The 23,467-nt window shown below is 37.3% G+C and overlaps 1 protein-coding gene across 1 annotated transcript in view; it reads left to right on the top strand.

Moving 5' to 3' along the window:
* The window catches only part of HEPACAM2 (HEPACAM family member 2), a 59,279-nt gene that overhangs the window by 18,562 nt on the left and 17,250 nt on the right, over positions 1 to 23,467 (top strand). The window contains exons 4-5 of the mRNA XM_004602181.2: positions 726 to 1,010; positions 10,836 to 11,132. Coding sequence (XP_004602238.2) covers positions 726 to 1,010; positions 10,836 to 11,132 — 582 coding nt within the window. The remainder of the gene's footprint in view (positions 1 to 725; positions 1,011 to 10,835; positions 11,133 to 23,467) is intronic.

Raw genomic sequence — 23,467 nt, forward strand, 5'->3', positions numbered from 1 at the left:
AGCCTGAAAGCTTTGTAACTTTCCACATGGTGATTCAATAAAAAATAAAATAAAATAAACAGTTTTAAAAAGAAAAAAAAGTCCTTTAACAATGATTTCTAGTTTGGGGAGGTATTTCAGAGGACTGGAAACACACTTTGCATACTAAAGCTCTATTTCCGATTTTCAGTACACCTGGTACTACCAGGAGTAACTTCCAAGTGCCAAGCTAGAGTAACCCTAGCACTGCTGTGTGTGACCCCAAAACAAAGTGAGCTCTAAATTTGGCAACCTCCACTATAAATGATATATTTTATATTTTATCATTTTACTTTTCCAATAACTTAATTTTTGTCTTTTATAATTGCTCTAGGTGTTTATATAAGTCACAAAACTTTGAAAATAGAGGACCTAAGGATATCTCAGAGATAGAATGCCTACTTTGCAGCATGAAGCTACAAATTCCACCACTACTACCACCCCCCAGCCCCCTCTTCCTGTGTGCGGTCTCAGGTGCACTATCACTTGGGACCCCAGTGCTAGAATAAAACGTGTCATCTCTGACATACCATAACTGAGTGTGTATGAGCAAATTGCAATCAATTGTGCAACCCGCAGCAAGCATCATAACAAAGTATGCAAGTTCTGCAACCAAGCATATGACTTAATATTTGAAAGATCTCGTGTTATTCCATTATTCCATATAATTCCATGGTGTAAAATGTCAGTTCTTTTTGATGTTGCAGATCCTGTCACAAAACCAGTGGTACAGTTTCAGCCCGCCTCTGGGGCTGTGGAGTACGTGGGAAACATCAGCCTGACGTGTCAAGTGGAAAGGGGCACCCGACTGCTCTACCAGTGGCTAAAAAATGGGAGGCCTCTCCACACCAGCACTACCAACTCCTTTTCTCCCCAGAACAATACCCTTCATATTTCTCCAGTAACCAAAGAAGACATTGGGAATTACACTTGCCTGGTGAAGAATCCTGTCAGTGAGGTAGAAAGTGACATCATTACGCCAACAATATACTGTAAGTTTAAAAACAATTGTAATTGTTATGAGTTTTGTTCTGGGTAGTTTCACAAAGCTCACTGAGAAGATCCACCAGGTAGTTTTTACAATTTGGTTTTTACCATTATTGTTAGTGCACGATTCATTGTAATTACTTTTCCTAGCAATGTTGTGTCACAAAACATGATCTATTTCCACAAGTCTGTTCATTAAAGTTCAATTTGATATACCCACTAAAGGCCTCTTAGGATATATTTTGTGACTTAGTCTGTTTTGTGAACTTATTCCCAATGGGAAATCAGAACCTCAATTTCAAGAGCCTCGAAGTACCATTTTTTAGAGAAACAATACATCAAGACCATTTTCAGAGGAAACAGTTATTCTGCAGTAAGGCATTGAGGTCTCCAGGGACTCTGTCATTATTTTAAATTTCAATTGTCTATGGCTCTGTTTTTATGGCAGTTACTTTTGTGGTTTAACCTCATGCACAGAGCTAGCTCCATCGAATTCTTCAGTTCATACCATAGTATTAATACCAGACCAAACGCGATTCCTCTCTTTGGTTGTTAATCCTAGTCTCCTGTTCTTCATAGTACCATATCCAATTTGTTTAGTATTTCACTCTAATTTCAGCTAAAACAGAGTTTCTTAACTTCCACACTACTGATGTTTTGATCTGAACAGTTCTTTCTTTTGGAGGATGTCCAATATACTTGGCCTTTATCCACTATGCAAAGTAGCAACCCCTTCAGTTTTAACAACAAAAAATGTCTCTAGACATAACGTATGTCTTTAACAGGGAGGAATGAGGTAGAAGGGAACAACAGCTCTATTGTTTGAGAACCAGTAACACATCAAATTGCGACATCTTCCGTCAGATGCCCTGTAGTTGGTACAGCAGCTTACTGAGGAAAGTGAGCCATTACAAAAGAAAACTTTTCTTCTGTAACTTGAGAATGAGTATTTCAATTTTTGCATGGTAGAATTCATTAAGATAGAATTAAGCCTGGTAAATATGTTATGCACATTAGCTTATTTGTCAGTTCTATCAACATAATGTTGGAAAAGGCCTACAATACCTACTGTCCAAGTATTTAGGAGTAATCAGATGGTAAGTGGGATACTAGTTCTGTGACTATCCCTGAGCAAATCCCTTGACTTTTATAAGCCTCATGTAAAATGTGAATTGTTAAAATAATTTGATAGATGGCTGTGGTTAAGTTAACTTCAATTTATTTTAGGTGGACTACTTTTAATTATCAAATTTCTGAGTTCTATTTTCTTTAATATTGAGAGCCCTCTCGAAAAGTGTATGATTATTAACTCTCTGAGGAAAAAATGCACTATCATACTTAGAGAATGTAGGTATTCCCAACTGGATAAACTTCAGCTTATCCATGATAAAAGTCAGCTCCAATAAGGGGCAGTAAAAGGAAATGTTAGTAAGAAGAGTACAGTAGTGTCATACAGGGATACAATAAGTTTTTGTGCAGCAGCAAAATTATCACAGTATCACTATCACTGTATCACTGTCATCCCATTGCTCTTCGATTTGTTCGAGCGGGCAGCAGTAACGTCTCTCATTGAGAGACTTATTGTTACTGTTTTTGGCATATCCAATGCCGTGCGGGCTCCATAGTCTCAGTAGCTTGCCGGGCTCTCTGAGAGGGGCGGAGGAATTGAACACGGGCCAGCCGCATGAAAGACGAACGCTCAACCACTGTGCTATCGCTCCAGCCCATGTTTATTATATGCTTAATATATTAAATATTATATTAAACATAATAGTAAACATAATAATAAAACATAATAAACATAATGAAACATCATGATTCAAACTCCTAAATCTTCCTTTTTTGTGTTATTTAAAAGAATTAAAATACCAAAGTTTCAGGACCTGGAGAGAGAGAGTGAGAGAATATGTATTAAGGTGCTTGCCTTGCCCATGGCTGAACACACATTTATCACATGAATACCCCCAGGAGTGGTCCCTGCATGTGGCCTCTCCATGCTAAATTCCAATTTCAGTGATTTAGATTTTACAGAGTATAGTGTTTATAGACAGACAACATTCGTCTTTAGATTTTTTAGTCTATGGGAATCTCAGAGAGAAGTAGTCTTTCACATGAATAAAGACTAATGACCAATAGTAGAAGGAATTATAATTAGAAAATTCGAAATGTGGGTCCATTTATGCATTTTAAGATGAATTAAGAAAGATTTAATTATAACTAAGTGGTAATGATAAATATATAATTATTTATTTTCTTGATCATTTTGCATCCTAGTGCAAAAGTCTTAGTTAATCCTTTATCTCATTGATAGTCGTATATTCACTTATTCATAGTTTGATTTGACTAAAGAAAGCCGAACACCATGGTCTTCTTTGTCCTACACAATTATTACTTATTCTATAGCATAGAAGCACAACCCAGACTCATTAATTCATTTATGTTTATTGTTATTGATATTTTAGCCCTGTTTTATTGTTTGCTTTCATTTTGTTTTATTTTCAGTTTTATGATTTAACTAAAAGATAAAATATGAATATTTGTAATTTATATTTCTTTGGGAGAGAGCCATATCCCTTGATGCTCAAAGGTAATTCCTGACACTGCACTCAGGAATTACTCCTCGTGGAGCTCAGGGTGCTTGGATCAAACTCAGGTGTCCCTGTGCAAAGCAAATGCACCCCCTCTCTTTGTACTATCACTCTGCCCCTGTTATCCACCTTTCTACTGATGTGGCATCAACATCTCCTATAACTCCTTGCAAACTGCTCTTGGGGTGACTGGTAGAATATGTGACTTCATTTTCACTCCCATCCCTCCTTCTTCTTGGTGGACTCCCTAGTCTTCACAGTATCTTCTCTAGAAAAGCTCTACCTTTGTCTCATCTCTTCATTGTCACTGAGTCTTTCTGTGCTCCTGCAACAACCCATGCACCTTTTGCCCTGGTACTTACTACATTATATTTTTCTAAGTCTCTTGTAAGTGCCTCAATCTCAAATAGAAGCTCTGCATTCATCTTTATATCCCTTAGGCAGTACTTGACATACAGAAAGAACTCAATAGAGATTTCTTGAACTCAATGAAAATGAAACAGATCTGCTTTCTTCATAAGCCTTTCAGATTCCAGTGTTATTTGATGATGCTGTAGAAAGGTTAATTTCCCATTATAGCATAACAGCTTCTTAGTTATAATGATTTGGCCCTTCTTTTTCCTGACCTTTAGAAAAGTTCCTCATTGATCAAGTGAATGTCATATTCCAATTTTTCTCTATAGAGAGCTTGTAATTGAAAATTTCAGCATGAATCACCTATTCTATTTTCTTAAGGCACTGTTTCTATGGCAATTTCCTTCTTGAAAGTAGGAATATATTTGGGGGACAGAAAAAACATATAACATCTATCAAGGCTGACCATATATTTATGTATTTAATATGTCATGATTTTGTATTAATCTTGATAAACTACAATGTCAAGCATGTAATTCAGACAAATATCTACTTGTAGTTCATGCAGTGTATCTGCCTCCCGGCTTCAGTTGTAAATAATAACCTGATAACCACTGCATTTTGTGTGCAACATATGGCACTGCTGCAGGGAAGTACTCTGATAAAAAATAAAGGGAAAAAAGGTCATTCACAGTAAATACTTACCATCTGCTCCCAAGCAGGGTGGCAAGCAGCACCATGATGGAAATTTAGGGATGGTTCCCACCCAGCTATAAATTGTTAAAGAGAACAGATGATATGTGATTTTACAAGTCATTTAAAAACAGCTATTCCTGAGGCAAATAGTTCATTTCTATTGGGAGTTCTTTGCCAAAGGCAGGAAACTGAACTATAATCCAAAGTCAAAATACAATTATCCATCTGCTTTCATCTTCAATGTCAGAGGCCACACTGGTTGAATCACTCTAAATGTCTTCAACTGAATTGCCCGTTCTACGTGAATAATGTACTAGGCTGTGCTTCAGAGTGAAAGGGATAGTCAGCCTGGAGTGCTAATGGGGAAGGAAGTAACATCATAGAGTAGTAAGAAGAAAACCTCTTACTTACTACTTACTTCCTTACTACTACTGTTTTCTTAAGAAAACACCATAAGAAGTATGAAAGATAGATGAAAAAGAGATATCAAAAAAGAAAAGAGAGAGATAAGTGTGTGAGAGTGTGAGGTAAAGGAAGAGATTAGAAAATTATTCCACTGACATATGGATATTAGGTCTCTGGTAAAATGAAAATGAATTTTTATCTTTGTACATTCTAAATTTTAGAATTTTCAGAAATGAACTTGGGTGGGTGTAGGGGGCAATACTTGGCAGTTTTCAGGGCTTACTCCTGACTTTTCACTCAGGGATCACTCCTGGCAGGTTTGAGGGGACTATATGTGGTACAGGGAGTGAGCCTGGGTCAGCTACATGCAAGGCAAGTGCCTTACCCACTATACTATTCCTCAAGCTCCTGAACCTGCACATGTTATGTAATCAGATACAAATGTATTAATTTTTATAAACTATATGAGAAGCAAGTATTACAAAGCTTCAAGGTATTTGGTTCCAAGAACTGAAAGTGATCCGCACATAGTGATCTGATTGTACCAATTATTAAAGCCAACATGGAGGATTAGCAAGATCAAATTAAGCATAAAGGAAGAGAAGCTAAGACATAAGATTTCTCTCTTTAAAGGTATATTTTACTTTAAACTAGAGTCATGCCATTAAGTTAACTCTTATTCTAGGTGAATGGAATTCTTCTGTAAACAGAAGTAACATTCTGCATATATTACTTCTGAAAGTACTCCATCATGTCAGAAGGATCAAAGGCAATTCTAAATTAGAAGCTCCACAAAATTATTTTGAATGATATCAGCTTTATTTATAAGGAATATTTTTCATTTTCTTGTGTGTTAAATTATCAGGAAGCTTTTATAATCACATTATAAAAAAAAACGTTGAAAAGACTGAAACTAAGGCTGAATGGCTGCATCTGTATGCCCACTCTTCTTTTCTTTATCAATGTTGCCTTCCTCTGCTTTCAGAAAGGCCTCCAGATTAATTTTGTTCACAAACTCACCTTTGTTTTTCCAATTGATTTTCTCCTATCAGAACTATAACTAGTTCCCCACAGTTGGTGGTCTTCTGTCCTACTCTGCTTTTAGCGCTGACTACTTGAAGGGACAGACCCTATTGCTCGATACTGTACTCAAGATTATAGCTGCAGCAACCACTCAGTATTAATCTTGGTTGAGTGAGTAAAAACAGATTTTCATTCCCAGCTTACTATTTAGTAGAATTCAGAAAGGAGGGTTTCACCTGACAGCATATAGATCTTAACCAGTGATTATTTTTCACCAAGACTGTTTCACGGAGTAAAATGAGAGAAAAATATGACAGTATTCTAATGCAATCTCAGGATTCTCCACTTTAGTGCTCCATCTACAATTTTTGATTACTTCAGATTTAAAGATTTTCCTTTTATGTTTTCTTCCTGAATGTAGAATCATTTCACATATGCATACTAATAAAAATGAATAGGTATCCTTCATGTTTTGCTGAGTTTTCAGGAAGCAAATATGTATAAAGTATGTGTCCCTAGATAAAAGATAATTTTATAATTTCACATCTTCATTTTTTGTTATATCTTCAAGATTTTTTTTCATCAAGGATAGATCAGAGAATGCTGACATAATAAAGAACTACTCTGATCACCTGCAAATTTACTGGCTTCCCAGTATCCAAAATGACTTTATTATAGCATGTATCATATTGACTTGAAGGTAGAGTAAACTTTGGCAATCAGTAATAAAGACTAGTTGCCATCAGAGGCCAAAGAGAAAAAATAATAAATGGAGGTGGGTTGGGGGTAGGCAGAAAATGAAACAGGACTAGAAGGCAAACCAGTAGGACAAAGGACCACAGGAAGTAAACAAGATTTTGAAAGGTTAGAAAAAGATTGAGAAACACTGACATAGAAAACCTTTAGGTTGAATATATATATACCTCTTAGGTTGATATAGAGAACCTTAAAGGTTGACAAAGGGGACATGAAAGTTTAACTACTAAAGAACAACAAAACACTGACCAAATCAGGATTCACCTTGATTGTCCTACTCTTTAATCAGTATATTATTCTGTAGTATTGTTTATCACTGTATCACTGTCATCCCGTTACTCATCGATTTGCTAGAGCGGGCACCAGTAATGTCTCCATTGTGAGACTTGTTGTTACTGTTTTTGGCATATCAAATATGGGGAGCTTGCCAGGATCTGCTGTGCAGGCAGGATACTCTCGGTAGCTTGCCGGGCTCTCTGAGAGGGACAGAGGAATCGAACCCGGGTCGGCTGCATGCAAGGCAAGTGCCCTACCCGCTGTGCTATCGCTCCTCCAGTCCATATTATTCTGTACTATAAGAAATGTATAAAAATCCCTTTTATCAAAAATATCAGAAACTTTAGGTTACTCCTGAGCAAACCATCTATAACAAACCATCTAAAAACATCTATAGAAAACCATCTAAAACCAGCTATAACAATTGTAAATTACTGAGAGCAGGAACTGTAATATATATTTTTGTCTCAAGCTAAAATATTTATATTTGATATTTCATATATAAATATTTATTGATAGATTAATTAACTGTGTAAAGACATATGTAGTTTGGGCAACTTATAGTACCAATATAGTTGAACAATAAGAAACTATACTGTTATGAAAAATTATCCCACATATTTTTAGGGAGGTAATACAAATGATTAGATATGTATATTTAAAAATATTGGCTCTGCTGTCAATAACTATATGAACATAACCAAACAATTTTTAAAATTTTTTGACCTTCATCATATAAAGGAAATCGTAGTTTCTTATATGGGTGCTCTAAAGATTTAATGTGCTTGTTGCATATAGTGTCTTCCTTTATCAGAGATTGAATACACTTTAATTCTGATCAACTTAAATTAGCCAAATTATACCACAATTTTTGCATTTTTATTATATAATTAGGAATAAAACTGAATGAGAAAAAGTATTTATTTAGCTAGGAATAATTTTTAATCTCTCTCTCTCTCAATAAAGTAATTGTACACATGGCTTTACCTGCCGGCAATCTGATGCTATAAAAATAGTAAACTGCTGCAGTTGTATTGTAGCACATTAGCACTGTCGTCCCATTGTTCATTGATTTGCTCAAGCGGGCACCAGTAATGTCTTCATTGTGAGACTTTTTGTTACTGTTTTTGGCATATCGAATACGCCACGGGTAGCTTGCCAGGCTCTGCCTTGTGGGCGGGATACTCTCCGTAGTTTGCTGGCTCTCCAAGAGAGATGGAGGAATCAAACCCAGGTCACTCGCGTGCAAGACAAATGCCCTACCCGCTGTGCTACCGCTCCAGTAGTTGTATTGTAGTATGAGAAAAATGAGAAACCAATCAGTAGTTTGTTGATAATGAATTTTTTAGTGATAATAATTTTTTTCTCCAAATGGACTTTTTTGGCTATTAGAGAGGAATTTCTAAAATCCTTTTACTATAAAAATGTCATTGACCCTGAGATATAATACAGGGTTTTAGATATTTGCCTTGCATGCAAATGATTCAGGTTTGATCTCAAGCTCCACATATGGTCTTTCTTGCACTACCAGGAGTGATTTCTGACACTCCTGGATAGGAATAAGCCCTGAACACTGCCAGATGTTGCCCAAACTCTCCCAATAAGAAGTGTGATAAAAATACAGAACCACTGAACTCTACAAGAAGAAAACATCCAACCCCATCAAAAAATGGGGCGAAGAAATGAACAGAAACTTTACCAAGGAAGAAATACGAATGGCCAAAAGGCACATGAAAAAGTGCTCTGCATCACTAATCATCAGAGAGATGCAGATCAAAACAACCATGAGATACCACCTCACACCACAGAGACTAGCACACATCCAAAAGAACAAAAGCAACCGCTGTTGGAGAGGATGTGGGGAGAAAGGGACCCTTCTTCACTGCTGGTGGGAATGCCGACTGGTTCAGCCCTTCTGGAAAACAATTTGGACGATTCTCAAAAAATTAGATATTGAATTCCCATTTGACCCAGCAATACCACTGCTGGGAATATATCCCAGAGAGGCAAAAAAGTACAATCGAAACAACATCTGCACATGTATGTTCATCGCAGCACTGTTTACAATAGCCAGAATCTGGAAAAAACCCGAATGCCCCAGAACGGATGACTGGTTGAGGAAACTTTGGTACATCTATACAATGGAATACTATGCAGCTGTTAGAAAAAAGGAGGTCAAGAATTTTGTAGTTAAGTGGATGGGCATGAAAAGTTTCATGCTGAGTGAAATGAGTCAGAAAGAGAGAGACAGACATAGAAAGATTGCACTCATCTATGGTATATAGAATAACAGAGTGGGAGACTATCACCCAAGAACTGTAGAAATAAGTACCAGGAGGTTGACTCCATGGCTTCGAGGCTGGCCTCACGTTCTGGGGAAAGGTCAACTCAGAGAAGCGATCACCAACTACCTTGTAGTCGAAGGCCATGTGGGGGAAGGGAGTTGCGGGCTGAATGAGGGCTAGAGACTGAGCACAGCGGCCACTCAACACCTTTATTGCAAACCACAACAGCTAATTAGAGAGAGAGAACAGAAGGGAATGCCTTGCCACAGTGGCAGGGTGGGGTGGGGGGGAGATGGGATTGGGGAGGGTGGGAGGGACGCTGGGTTTACGGGTGGTGGAGAATGGGCACTGGTGAAGGGATGGGTTCCCGAACTTTGTATGAGGGAAGTATAAGCACAAAAGTGTATAAATCTGTAACTGTACCCTCACGGTGATTCTCTAATTAAAAATAAATAAATTTTAAAAAAAAAATACAGAACCACTCCTTTATTCACAAATTTGTGTTCCATTCAGAAGTATGTATTTTATAAATAGTTTTGTGTCCTAACTACTCAAACCATAGTTGTCAGAAATAAGATATTATTCATAATTTAGTTTTAAGACTTTCAGGTAAAATTGTGTTTCAGAAAGATAAAATTGATCTAACAAGAGTACAGATTTATCAATACATTACTCAAAAGCTTAGCAATACATTTATGATGATTGTCTTAAAAATTATATACCACTTCTAGGCTTCATTATGTCCAATAAATTTAATCATATCTCAAATAATTTCCAACTTCATAGTTATTAAAATAAAACAGTTTTAGGGTCTTATCCTATTTTTAATTTTTTATTAATCACTGTGAATTATAAAATTACAAAGATATTGATAGGGTTTCAAGCATACAATTATCCAACACCAATCCTTTCACCAGTGTCCATTAGCCTCCACCAGTGGTCCTTATCCTTTACTGGGAGTCTAAATAAAGATCTGGGTTTTTTTTTTTATTTTATTGTTTTGTGGAATTCTCACTTTATTTTATTTCTTTTGTTTCATTTTTTCCATCGATCCACCAGTGTACATCTCCCAGCACCAGTTATCCCCAGTTTCCCTCCCACTTCCCAAATTCCCTACCTCACCTCAGCCTGACTTTATGTCTATGGCTCATAACTCACTTCTCTTCTCTCTCTCTCTCTCTCTCTCTCTCTCTCTCTCTCTCTCTCTCTCTCTCTCTCTTTCATTTTAGGCATTATTATTTGCAATACAGATAATAAAAGGTTATCATGTATATGCCTTTATCCACTTTCAACACTGAGTTCTTGTTCAGAGTTATCATTAAAGGCCTGTTTAACATGAAAACTTCCATAGCAAATAATTGCTACTAAACTCTCAAAATAAAAAAAATCAAACAAACAATCTCATGATTACCTATTAACCTTTTGTTTCTTTTTTCAATTATTGCAGATGGACCTTATGGACTTCGGGTTAATTCTAATAAAGGACTAAAAGTAGGGGAAGTTTTTACTATTGACAGTGGAGAAGCCATTTTGTTTGATTGTTCTGCTGATTCTTACCCTCCCAATACCTACTCCTGGATCCGAAGAACCGACAATTCAACACTTATCATTAAGCACGGGCCTCATTTGGAAGTTGCATCTGAGAAAGTAGCCCAGAAGACAATTGACTACGTGTGCTGTGCTTACAACAATATAACTAGAAGACAAGATGAAACCCGTTTTACAGTCATCATCACTTCATCTGGTAGGTGCAACATAATAGGCAGGTTTTTCAGTAAAACTCAAATGCATGCTGGTCTTGCTCTACTCTCTGTAGCACTGTAGCACTGTCATCCCGTTGTTCATTGATTTGCTCGAGCAGGCACCAGTAATGTCTCCATTGTGAGACTTGTTGCTACTGTTTTTGGCATATAGAATACACCATGGGTAGCTTGCCAGGCTCTGCCGTCCCGGCAGGATACTCTTGGTTGCTTGCCAGGCTCTCTGAAAGGGATGGAGGAATCGAATCCGGGTTGGCTGCATGCAAGGCAAATGCCCTACCTGCTGTGCTATCGCTCCTGTCTGCTTTGCTCTCATTTTATTTATTTATTCATTCATTCATTTTAATTTTTTATTTTATCGAATCACTGCAAGATAGAGCATTACAAAGCTGTTTATGGTTGGTTTCAGTATTACAATGTTCCAACATCCATCCCTCCAGCAGTGTAATTTCCCAGCACCAAAGTCCATGGTTTTCCGTCCACCTCCCCAAGCCACCTCCCACCCCCACCTGCCTCTATAGCAGGTACCTCTCTTCTCTCTCTGTCTCTGTCTCTCTCTAACTTTCTCTTTCTCTCACTCATTTTAGGCATTATAGTTTGCAATACAGATGCTGAAAGGTTATTATGTATGCCCTTTACCTGATTTCAACACTCAGTTCTTGTCCAGAGTGATCATTTCCAACTAGTGTTGTCATAATGAACCCTCCTCTATTCCTCTCTTAACTACCCTCCACTGTCCATAACCTTGTGTAATTTCCAATCATTGACCAGTCCTTCTGACCCAATTTCCCTGGCCTAGGATATTAGTTTCATCCTTTTTTTTTAATATCCCACAAATGAATGCAGTCATTCTATATCCATTCCTCTCCTTCTGACTCATTTCACTCAGCATGATACTCTCCAAGTCTATCCATTTGTAGGCAAAATTTATGACCTCATTTTTCCTAACAGCTGCGAAGTATTCCATTGTGTAGATGTACCAGAGTTCCTTTATCTATTGGTCTGTTCTCGGGCATTCAGGTTACTTCCATAGTCTGGCTATTGTGAATAGTGCTGCAGTGAACATAAAAGTTCAGATGGTGTTTCTGCTGTGTGTTTTTGTACTCCCATGTATAGTCTCAGAAGTGGTATTTCTGGGTCAAATAGGATCTTAATTTCTAATTTTTTGAGGAATGTCCATATTGTCTTCCCAAAAGGCTGGACCAGAAATGAATGAGGGTCCCTTCTCCCTATAACTGCTCCATCCCTGGATGTTCTTATTCGTTTGGATATGTGCTAGTCTCTGTGGTGTGAGACAAGATCTCACTGTTATTTTGATTTGCTTTCCCTGATGATTTTTTTATGTATTCTGCTCTTATGTTATACCTTTATAGAGGAAGGAGAAAAGTATGTGCACTTTTTGATCTATGCCATTAAGCTCACTTTCCTGAGTTAACTATGCCATGACTTGAGTCAGAAAAAGAAAACCAGAATGTAAGAGGAATTTAATTGCTAACTGTCAGAACCATGAAGAATCGAGTAAATTAATTCTAAGTATGTATTTTTGCTTATTTGATTTTACAAATAAAAATATAAGAAATTTACTTATCTATAAACCTTTACATTAGACCATATAAATATATTCCTTCCCACGAGTTGGAAATCTGGTTTTCCTACTACTTGTTTGACTTCCCTTCTCTCTGTCTTTCACAAACTTCCCTTCATTTTATATCATTTAAACATATTAAATTTGTGGAACTTTCCATCAGGGGTCATATCTTGAAAACTCAGATTTTAAGTTAGCAATTCAATATTCTCTAGAAATAATTTACTCTCAAAAAAGTCATCAATCCAGCAATGTTTGGTACTCTCTGCCTAAAGATTTTAAGCCCACCAAGTTTCCATCCTTCTGAACCTGTTCTTATATCTCTACTGTATAATTTCTTTCTCCTACAGATTTCCTTCACTCTCATAGTTTTATATAACTATGCTGCATTCCAAATTTATTTCATTAGAGATCTGCAATGGCACACCCAGTTTACCCTCTGGGTGTCTTCATTTTTAAATAGCAGAGAAATTATCCAGATATCAACATATCAAATTTCTTCCTGCACCAAACAGCACTATTTTCTGCATTAGACAAATTAGTTGTTTAAAATAATGCCTATATGCATTGTCCAAACGTAATGAGGAAAGCTAAATGTCATACAGATCCTTTTCTCTTGCATTTTACCCTTCCCCACATCTAACTGGATTTCTGGGTTCTCCTTCCTTCTTTCCAGTGTCTTACATCCATTCTTTTCTCCCTTTCTTTTTTTATTCTCCTCTTAATTTATTTCTGCCTCTTTTTTTCTCTCTTTTTTTACCTCCTTCTTCCAATCGCTTTTCTTCCACTTTTTCTTCTTTTATCGGTTCATCTTCTATTCTACTTTTGCTTTTAATACTATAAAGTCCTTCCTGGACTGACTTTTGCATAGAGAAAAAGACAGACAAAATTTGGCCTATGGGAAAGCTTGTGGCATGTTTGACAGGAAGTGGCTGTCAATTTTTTTTAACTAAAGACGAACAGTTTGTAATAATTACCACCCATTAATATTTTTTTTCTCGACTGATGTTTTCTCTTCCTCAATCTTTACAGTCTTCACTAGAATGGAGCCCATAACATAGAAGGGGTTAACATATTTTACTGAGTAAATGAGGCAATTATATATAAAATCCTTACAAGTCTTAGGCTAGTTTTTTCAGTATGTGATTCTTGGTCCTTATATACCAAAATCATCTGACAGGTCTAATACTGTATTTTCGTTAAGACCCCTCAGACCTTTTGGATTAGGATCTGCAGGGGGGTCTGGAAATCTGCATTTAGGAAGCACAACTGTGAAAACTCTTTAAGGTGGATGTTTTCCTAAAGTCATTAAAGTTTATTAAATACCTCTTAAAGAGACACCGAGAGTTAAAAGCTCTCACAACTACAGTTTGATGAAGTATATAATAAATGGATCTTTCTAGAAGTACTTCACTGTATCACTGTATCAGTGTCATCCTTTTGTTCATCGATTTACTTGAGGGGGCGCCGGTAACGTCTCCATTCGTCCTAGCCCTGAGATTTTAGCAACCTCTCCTTACTCATCTTTCCCAACGATTGAAGGCTTCTTTCAGGGTCAGGGGAATGATACCTGTTTATTGTTACTGTTTTTGGCATATCGAATGCGCCACGGGGAGCTTGCCTGGTTCTGCCACTAGAAGTACTTAAATCTAATAATATTTTTGCTTACAAAACCACCTAAATTGATTGTAATTGATATACTGAGTTTTTTAACGTGTGAAGAAAATGCCACACTGCCTAGATGAGTACTGTCGAATATAACTTTCTTCAGTTAAGTTAATGTTTGATATTTGTACTATTTAATATGGTAACAATATGCTTCGTGTGTGCTTTAAAGTATTTAAAATATTACTATACAGCTTCCATATGTAGCCATGGAGGTCTCCAAGCTCGTAAGACCTGAGAAGTGCCCAAGCACTGCACTATCTGGCCTGCACAGCTGAACTTAGCATCACTAGGGATGGTCCCATACACTGTTTGGGAGGCCCCTCAAAAGAAAGGGAAAAAATGTAGTAAAATATTGCTATACTACTGAAGAACTGAAGTTTAAATTTCATTTCATTTATTAATCTTAATAGCCATATGTGTCCAGTAGCTACCATATTGAACAACACAAGTCTTAATTTTTTCTCACCTACATTATGGGTGAGAGGGAATATTCATATAGTTAGTAAACAATATTTTATTTCACTTGTAGATCCCCAAAGTATACAAACATTTCAGATTATGTAAATAGGGGACATTCATTAATATGTTATTTGGCACCCATTGTAGATTAGATACGAAGGTGGACACTGAGAATGCCATAGAGGAAAAAAATCCTTCTAACAAGGTGTTCACAATCTTGTGACTGTAGCAGGAGGGTAACCATTCTTTGCTTTTTATTTTACTAAATTTTTTAATATGCATAATCAGATATTTTTTGTACCTCACTAGCTAACAAAGACATAATTTTAAAGCAAGATGTAATTAAGCCTTTAAAAGCATCTACTAGCAATCTCGTTGTTATTTAAAATAGTCCCAATGTTCACTCAAAGTGGAAACATGGCTCTAATAATAAGTATAATTATATAACACTGACTCCTTTCCTACTGCCTACGCTTTCACCATTAATATTTAGCATGATATATTTCCATAATATCAGAAGCCCCTAATATTTGATGAAGATCTTATTACCAAAGCCCAAAGACAGCCACAACGTTCTTGTCACACAATTGCCTTTTGCTAATGACAGAAAACCTGTCTGACCTGTACAAGGACTAGACATTTGTTGTAATAGTAAATAAGAAGAGCAGGTGCCTATTTTTCAGAGGGATTCAGCAACCCTCAAACATCTACAGAACTTCAAATCAAGCAACTGCAAAGTGGCAAAGAATATGAGTATGATTAATGTGTTTTGTTTGGTGTTTTATTTTTGTCATCTGAATGAATGAATGAATCTTCAAAGTACAAACTGTGTATACCAACCTACAGTGAATAAATGAACATCTCTTATAATCACTGGTTGAATGCTTAATGACTATACACTTTGAAGAGCTATCTGTGCTAAGATCTGTGGGGAATTTGAAATAATTTAGAAGGTTGATACACCTATGTTTGAGACCCATTTTATATTAACCAAGTTTTGTTTGGTATAATCAAAGTCAACTTGTAAGATATGAATGAGCGACTTTGTTTTTGAGACAGGGAGAGTCAGATATATAGCTCAGTGATAGAGCACATGCTTTGCATGTTTGCATTTAATGCCTGGAAACTCCCCCCCAAAAATTCCCAGTTTTATGAATGAGAGAATATGGCAGACCAAAATATCCCAGCATAACAATGTGAAATGTAAAGAAACAGGAAGGAACAAGGTCAGAAATATAAAAAGAAATTAACAAGGTCAAGAAATAAAAAATTTTATTGGAGACTTCCATTTAGTGCAAGGAATGCTGGAGAATGTAACCATTAGTGCTGCGCTTTCTTGCCTGTGTAAGACTAGACCATATGGTGCATAACACCTATGTGATCTCTGATTCATATTAAATTTGAGATATTAATTGACCTTCCGATATCTCAAGAGAGATATCCTAAAGAAAATGGACAATGAACAAGGTCGTACAACTAGGAAGTGATAAAACAATATCTTAAATCAATGCCCTTGTTCTTACCATTATATAAACTTTTAACTCCCAGGACTTAAAAGCATCAATAGATTGCATTCTTTCTAAAAGTTATGTCACATATATTGGATGGTGTGCATTTTCTCATCACCTTAGCTTATTTTATGCTGTAGTTTTTCCATAAGAGTGTGTGCTGCCATAAAATGAGATATTATTCATCTTTGACTAAAAATACTTATAATATGTTTTTTAAAAAATATAGAAATTCAAATAATTTCATCTTTTTTCTTTTTAATTTTTGAATGATACTGCTGATGGTCACAGGCTATTTCCAGCTCAGTCCTCAGGCGTCATTCCTGATGCTTCTCAGGGAACCGTGCACAAGAACTTGCTTGTATAGCTGTCCCTACTGTAAAGTATAACTGGGTCTAAATTACCTTTGTGATATAAAATTATATATATGTATGTAGCACTGTTGTCCCTTTGCTCATCGATTTGCTCAAGCGGGCACCAGTAACGTCTCCATTGTGAGACTTGTTACTGTTTTTGGCATATAGAATAGCCATGGGTAGCTTGTCAGGATCTGCCGTGCAGGCAGGATACTCTTGGTAGCTTGCCAGCTCTCTGAGAGGGACAGAGGAATCGAACCTGGATTGGCTACGTACAAGGCAAATGGCCTAGCCGCTGTGATATCACTCCACTCCTGTATATGTATAGTGAAAAAAATTGTACTAAGAACTCATATAGTCACATTCAATGAAAATATTCAGATGAGTTACTTATTAAGTTCTCAGTGACCACAGGGCCACTGCTTGAAATTTGACATAAAATATGTTTAATTTTTATGTGGCCTGAGAAATACATGATTTTTATATTAATTTATATTGAATGTCTTTCCATAAAGAGAATAGGAAAATGATCAAGAAAAGAAAATTAATGGACACATTTCTTCTAGAAATTTCTTTGGGGACCACTGGTGATTACAACTGGGATAGAACTATAGCTCTCTCATCCAGATGCTGAGACCTAGATGACTTATCCACGAATATCTAACTCAGAATAATTGTGTCTCCAGGAAAGGCCTTGCTGGGGAGTGAAAATAGCATGCTCCTAAGTATGGCACTTTTATTTTTAAAAGGAAATTAGTTACCTGCTCTAATCAGCAAAAAGATTGGATGGGAGAGATCTCTGAACTCTATTCTGATCTAGAAAAAAAGACACACTGGCTGGTAGCATATGGCTATCCTGCGTGGGTCACAGTCACCAACAGCAGGGCTATGATACCATGGATACCACACCTCTGTACCACACCTCTTGCCCATATTTGCACTGTAATATGTTGTTTCATTTTATTTGTTTGCCTAGGGAGGGGGCAAATAGCATTTGCACTAGGGCTTTGGTAAAAGAGTCAATTGTGTTTAAATAATGAGAATGGCATGCTATATATTAAAGTGAGAAAACTTTCTTAAAGAAGAAACACTGGAGTTTCTGCTAAAATCTGGAACTACATTCAGAATCTGTATATATTTCAAGGTGGAAACTGGGTTAGGATTTCCCTACGGTCTTATTTTAAAGTTGGTGTCTCAGAACTCTTTTCTCTTAAACATACTTACATAGAGCTGAGACAATAGTAGCTGTGCCCTTCAACTTTATCATTTATATGGAAGGCAGTTTGATTTTATGAAAAAGAGCTCATTTCAAACGCTAAACCTGGCAAATGGTGAGTTAGAGGATAGAGATGTACCAGAAGGTTCTGAAAAATGAGGCCTAACAGAAGACATTTTGTTCTGAGAAAAGGACAATCCCTATTTTAACATTTTCTAGGCTTTATCTTTGCCACATCTAAAGTTTGGAGTTGACAGGTGGTGGTCATTCATTACTGGGTGGTTCTCTGATACAGGCCATACGGAGGTTATAGGGAGAAAGACAGCCTGACAATAAGGAAGGAGTCTAAAGAAATAAATAATCAGAAGCCAGAGAGATAGTATAGCAGGTAGGGCACTTGCCCTGCACATGGCCTACCCGGGTTCGATCCTCAGCACCTCAGCACCCCATATGGTCCTCTAGCCCTGCCAAGAACGATCCCTAAACACACAGCCAGCATTAAACCCAAAATGGAAGGAAGGGAGGGAGGGAAAGAGGAAAGGAAGGGGTAGGAAAATAATGCAAATTCAGTCATTTTATGAAATATCAATAAAAAGAGACTGAAAACTTAAAGGAAAGGGGAAATGTATGTTTCCTATTGTGGGGCATCCAACCACAGTATGTCAAACTTACTGTCTACCTCAAAATCATGGAAGTTTCTGAAAAAGAGAAGATGTACTCCAGAACAAACTTTGACATTAGGATAAATATTCTGAAATAATAATTATTGGCATGTTTTCAAGGTGTTTCTTATGGTGCCACTGAACAAACCAAGGCATGTGCTCCATACCCCAGGGCCACATCCATAGCCTTCATTTCCAAGTGGAAGGAAGAATGAAATCACTGAGATTATACACTGAAGCATAATTTTTCTCATGGCCAATTGTTTTGCAGAGATTTAGCTACTCAAACATGTATTTAATGTATTAAATTAGCATTAAATACATGTTTGAGTGGTCAAGCTTATTGAACTTTATGGAAGGCAATATATCTACCAAAAAGTAAAATAATTAAGGCATACTAAGGGTTAGAGAAAATACTGGATAGGTAGAAATCAATCTGCCAATTTCAAAAACCATTCTTTGACAATAAATTAGCAGAAACAAAGCAAAACAAAACAAAGTCAGAAACAAATACTGATGTTCTGGTCTCAACTTTAGAATTTCCTGACTGTAGCAAATACTTGTAGCCAATACTTGGCAGAGAGTCTCTTGTCCCCGTGCCTGGCTGTCTTCCCCCGGGCCTCTTGGAGGGGGGTGGGCTTCAGTTTCCCTCCCTGCCGTGAACAGAGCTCCCACGGCCGAAAACCTACAGAGCCTTAGCCACAGCCATGCTCAAGGCCCCTCTCCACACGTTTGGACAAGCCTCAGGCATTAAGGAACCAGCAGAAGAACCCAGGTTTGTGGGGTCCAGGGCTGAGACCTCCAAGCCTGCTCGGCTCAGGACTGGGCCTCTTCTACCCAGATTCCCCATTTTCCAGTAGCTAGGCGGTCACACCCAGGGACTGCTCCCGGTGCCGTGTAATCCCACAATGGCCAACATCCAGAGACTATAAAACCAAGCTCCCGGAAGACATCTTATAGCCTACTTCTCCCTCTGGGAGAACCTGTCAAGCTACAGGTGAGAGTTTCCTGCCCACATGGGCGAGCCTCGCAAAAGCCCCATGGTGTATTCATATGCCAAAACCAGTAACAATGATAGGTCTCATTCCCCTGACCCTGAAAGAGCCTCCAATGCGGCACCATTGGAAACGACAAGCAAAGAGAGGCTTCTAAAGTCTCAGGACTAGGACGAATGGAGACATTACTGAAACCACTTGAGAAATTTGACAATCAACAGGATGATGATGATAATGATGATGAGCAGATATTTGGTTTTCTGAAACTATCTGTACCCGTAAATAAGACTTTATATTCTTTATTCTTATTATTACTGGTGTTATTTATACCACACTGTTGGGAAATGTATATTTGGGCTCACATCACATAATGCTTATATATAATTGTACATAACTGAAAATTCCCTTGGCTAATTTTGATATTAATATTAGATATAAAATGAAGAAATAGATAAAGTGAATACTAAAGTGGTACCAAGATGTTATCATGTCATTCTATTATTTAATATTTCTTAACAAGTTTTCTTCTTTATTACTTTGTTTTACTATTGCTGCTGGTTTCTCAAGAGAGTCTTCTATATTATCTTACTGACAACTGTACCAGAGTCTGGGTCTTTCTAAATTTATATTTTAAAAATAAATTGAGTAGCTTTCGTAGCGCTTCCAAACTTGTCCCTCTATGATAGAGTAGATAACATGTCAGTGTAAAGAACAACAATTCTATCTGGGGATGCTGAATCTGAATAAAAGAATTCTTAGAGAAGATGCAAATTTTATTAAAAAGTTAAGTTGAATCAAGCAAAGAAAGGATTTAATTTATCTGTTGTAGTCCCCACTGATAAAAGTGAATAAAGGATTAACAGATGGAAGGTTTTAATTTATGTTTCTTATAAAATGGTCAGGCTGGAGTGGTAGAAAAAGCATAGAATATTAGTCAGAAATAATTACCAGGTATGGATTTTAATCCCATAATCTTAGCTTTCCCAATTCCAGTATGAAACTAAGTCTGACATTTTGGAAGAGGTAGAGGTATTGATTTTGATGTTTTTTTTTTAATATCTAAAGTGTAAAAGACAAACGAAAACTGTACAACAAACAAGCAAATAGAGAGGGAAAGGACTGAAATAAAATCTGTGTCTATCCCATTCAATTAGAGAAAGACAAAGACTCAAAACCCTGGGAGATAACTCAAAGTTCTGGCATACATGCTTTGCCTACAGCAGCTTGCACTCAATCTGCCCCGTGGCGTTATCCCAAGCACTGTCAGGAGGCCCCAAACATCACTGAATATGGACAAAAGAAAATGCAAGAGACATAGCAGAAGGGATAAGACACTTGCCTTGCACATGGCCAACCTTCGTTCAATCTCTGGTACTGTGATAGTTCCCCCAAACTATCAGCAGTGACCCCAGAGCACAGATCAGGAGTAAACCCTGAGCACAGATGAGTATGACTCAACCCCCCAACACAAAACAATAAAAGAAAAAAGTTTTAAAATATTTTTGAAATTATGAACACAGCAAGTAGGGGGTTTGCCTTGCACGTGGGTTCGATTCCTCTGTCTCTCTCGGAAAGCCCGACAAGCTAACTAGAGTATCATGCCCACACGGCAGAGCCTGGCAAGCTACCCGTGGCATGTTTGATATGTCATAAACAGTAACAACAAGTCTCACAATGGAGACGTTACTGGTGCCTGGTTACTGGTTCATCAAGCAAATCGATGAGCAACGGGATGACAATGCTACAGTGACAGTATAAGGACTAGGTAAAACTAGGTAAGACAAGAAGGACTTTTAAATGAAAAGGAATATTTCATAAGAATAAAGTAGAGTTTCTATGGATGCTCACTTGTCAAAGTTAATGTTTTTTGCAGTTTTCCACTTTTTAAATTGAATCAATGTGAGATACAGTTACAAAGTTGCTCATGATTGAATTTCAGTCAGATAATGTTCCAGCACCTATGCCTTCACCAGTGTACATTTCCTACCTTCAGTGTTGCCAGTTTCCCTTCTGCCTTCTCCACCTGCCTGCCTCTATGACAGGCACTTTTCTTCTCTTTCTCTCTCTCCCTCTCTGTATATCTGCAGTCTGTTTCTCTCTCCCTCCATCTCTCTCTCTCTCCCTGTCTGTCTGTCTGTCTCTTTCTCCCACTCTGTTTCTCTGTCTCTCTCTCTCTCCCTGTCTGTCTGTCTTTCTGTTTCTCTCTCTTCTCTCTCTCTCTCTCTCTCTCTCTCTCTCTCTCTCTCTCTCTCTCTCTCCTCTCTCCTCTCTCCTCTCTCTCTTCCTCTTTCCCCCTTGGATATTATGATTTGCAATACAGGTATGAAAAGTTATCATGTATATCTCTTTACCTACTTTCATCACCCAGTTCTTGTCCAGAGTTATCCTTTCCAACTATTATTGTCATAGTACTCCCTTCTCTATTCTAGCTGCCCTCCACCCCCACACACCTGTGGCATACATCCAACCATTGACCAGTCCTGGCTTCTGATTCTTCTGTTTCTTAGACATTAGTCTCATAATATGTTTTTTTTTATATCCCACAAATAAGTGCAATCTTTCTATGTCTGTCTCTCTCCTTCTGATTCATTTCAGAATGATACCCTCCATCATACTCTCCATGTCCATCTGTTTATAAGCAACTTTCATGACTTCACTTTTCCATGTGGTTATGTAGTATTCCATTGTGTAGATGCACCTATAGTTTCTTTTTCCAGTCATCTGCTCTCAGGCACTCAGGTTGTTTACAGATTCTGTCTATTGTGTGTAATGCTGCAGTGAACATATAAGCAGATGGAATTTCTGCTGTATGTTTTTAGGTCCCCAGGGTAGATTCCCTGAAGTGGTATTGCCAGGTCAGATGAAAATGAACAAGAACAACCAGTGCTGATGCAGACGAGGGGAGAAAGGGACCTTTATTCATTGTTGATGGAAATGCTGACTGCTCCAGCCTTTTTGGAAAACAATGTGAACATTACTCAAAAAACTAAAAATTGAGCTCCCATTTGTCAGAGTTCTTTTGGAGACCCACAGCTGCTTCCCAATATTGTCTTATAATCTTTGGGATATTTATTTACAATTATTTTATGTTAGTAGTTTGTGGAAATAAAACAATATATTTCTATTTTTAAAAAGAATAAAGTAAGCCAGATAAATGGTACAAGTGGTAGGGTACTTGCCTTACACATGGCCAACCCAAATTCAGTCCTCAGGACCACATAAGATCCCCTGAGTTCTGTCAGGAGTGACCATTGAACAAAGAGCCAAGAGTGAGCCTTGCGCACACCCTGTATGGTCCCAAAACAATCTAAGATATATATATACATAAAGCAAAAAGATATAAAAATTTTGAATTTGTATGAACATTAGCAGAGCTCTCAAAGATACAGCTAATAAATTCACAAAAATTTAATAAATAGTAGAAAAATCAACAACCACAGCAGAAGATCATAGCATATCTTTCTAAGTTGTTGATAGAAAAAGCAATAAAATACTTAAGTATTAATAGAAAAAAATATGACTTATTTGAAATAAAAAATATTATGTTCAACAACATTTTTAAACTTTGTTTTCATCTTACCATATATTTATGGTCATTTTATAAAAATTTTCAGCTAATTTCAAATGACTAAAATTAAATTACTCTTTAACTAAAGTGGAATTAAACTAATCGAAGAAAGGAAATTGAGAAACTGGACATGGGGAGCACAAGTCTAGCGAGTACAGAGGCCTTGGGGTCAGTCACCAGCTCCATCTGACCTCCTGAGTGCCCCTGGGTATAGCCTGCCAGCCCTGCAAGCCAGCCCCTCCCCCCAAAATTCTGAAAAGCTCCAAACAAATATAAATCAAGCAATGTACGTTTAAATAACC

This window comes from Sorex araneus, chromosome 1, assembly GCF_027595985.1.
Source record: "Sorex araneus isolate mSorAra2 chromosome 1, mSorAra2.pri, whole genome shotgun sequence".
NCBI classification, from domain to species: domain Eukaryota; kingdom Metazoa; phylum Chordata; class Mammalia; order Eulipotyphla; family Soricidae; genus Sorex; species Sorex araneus.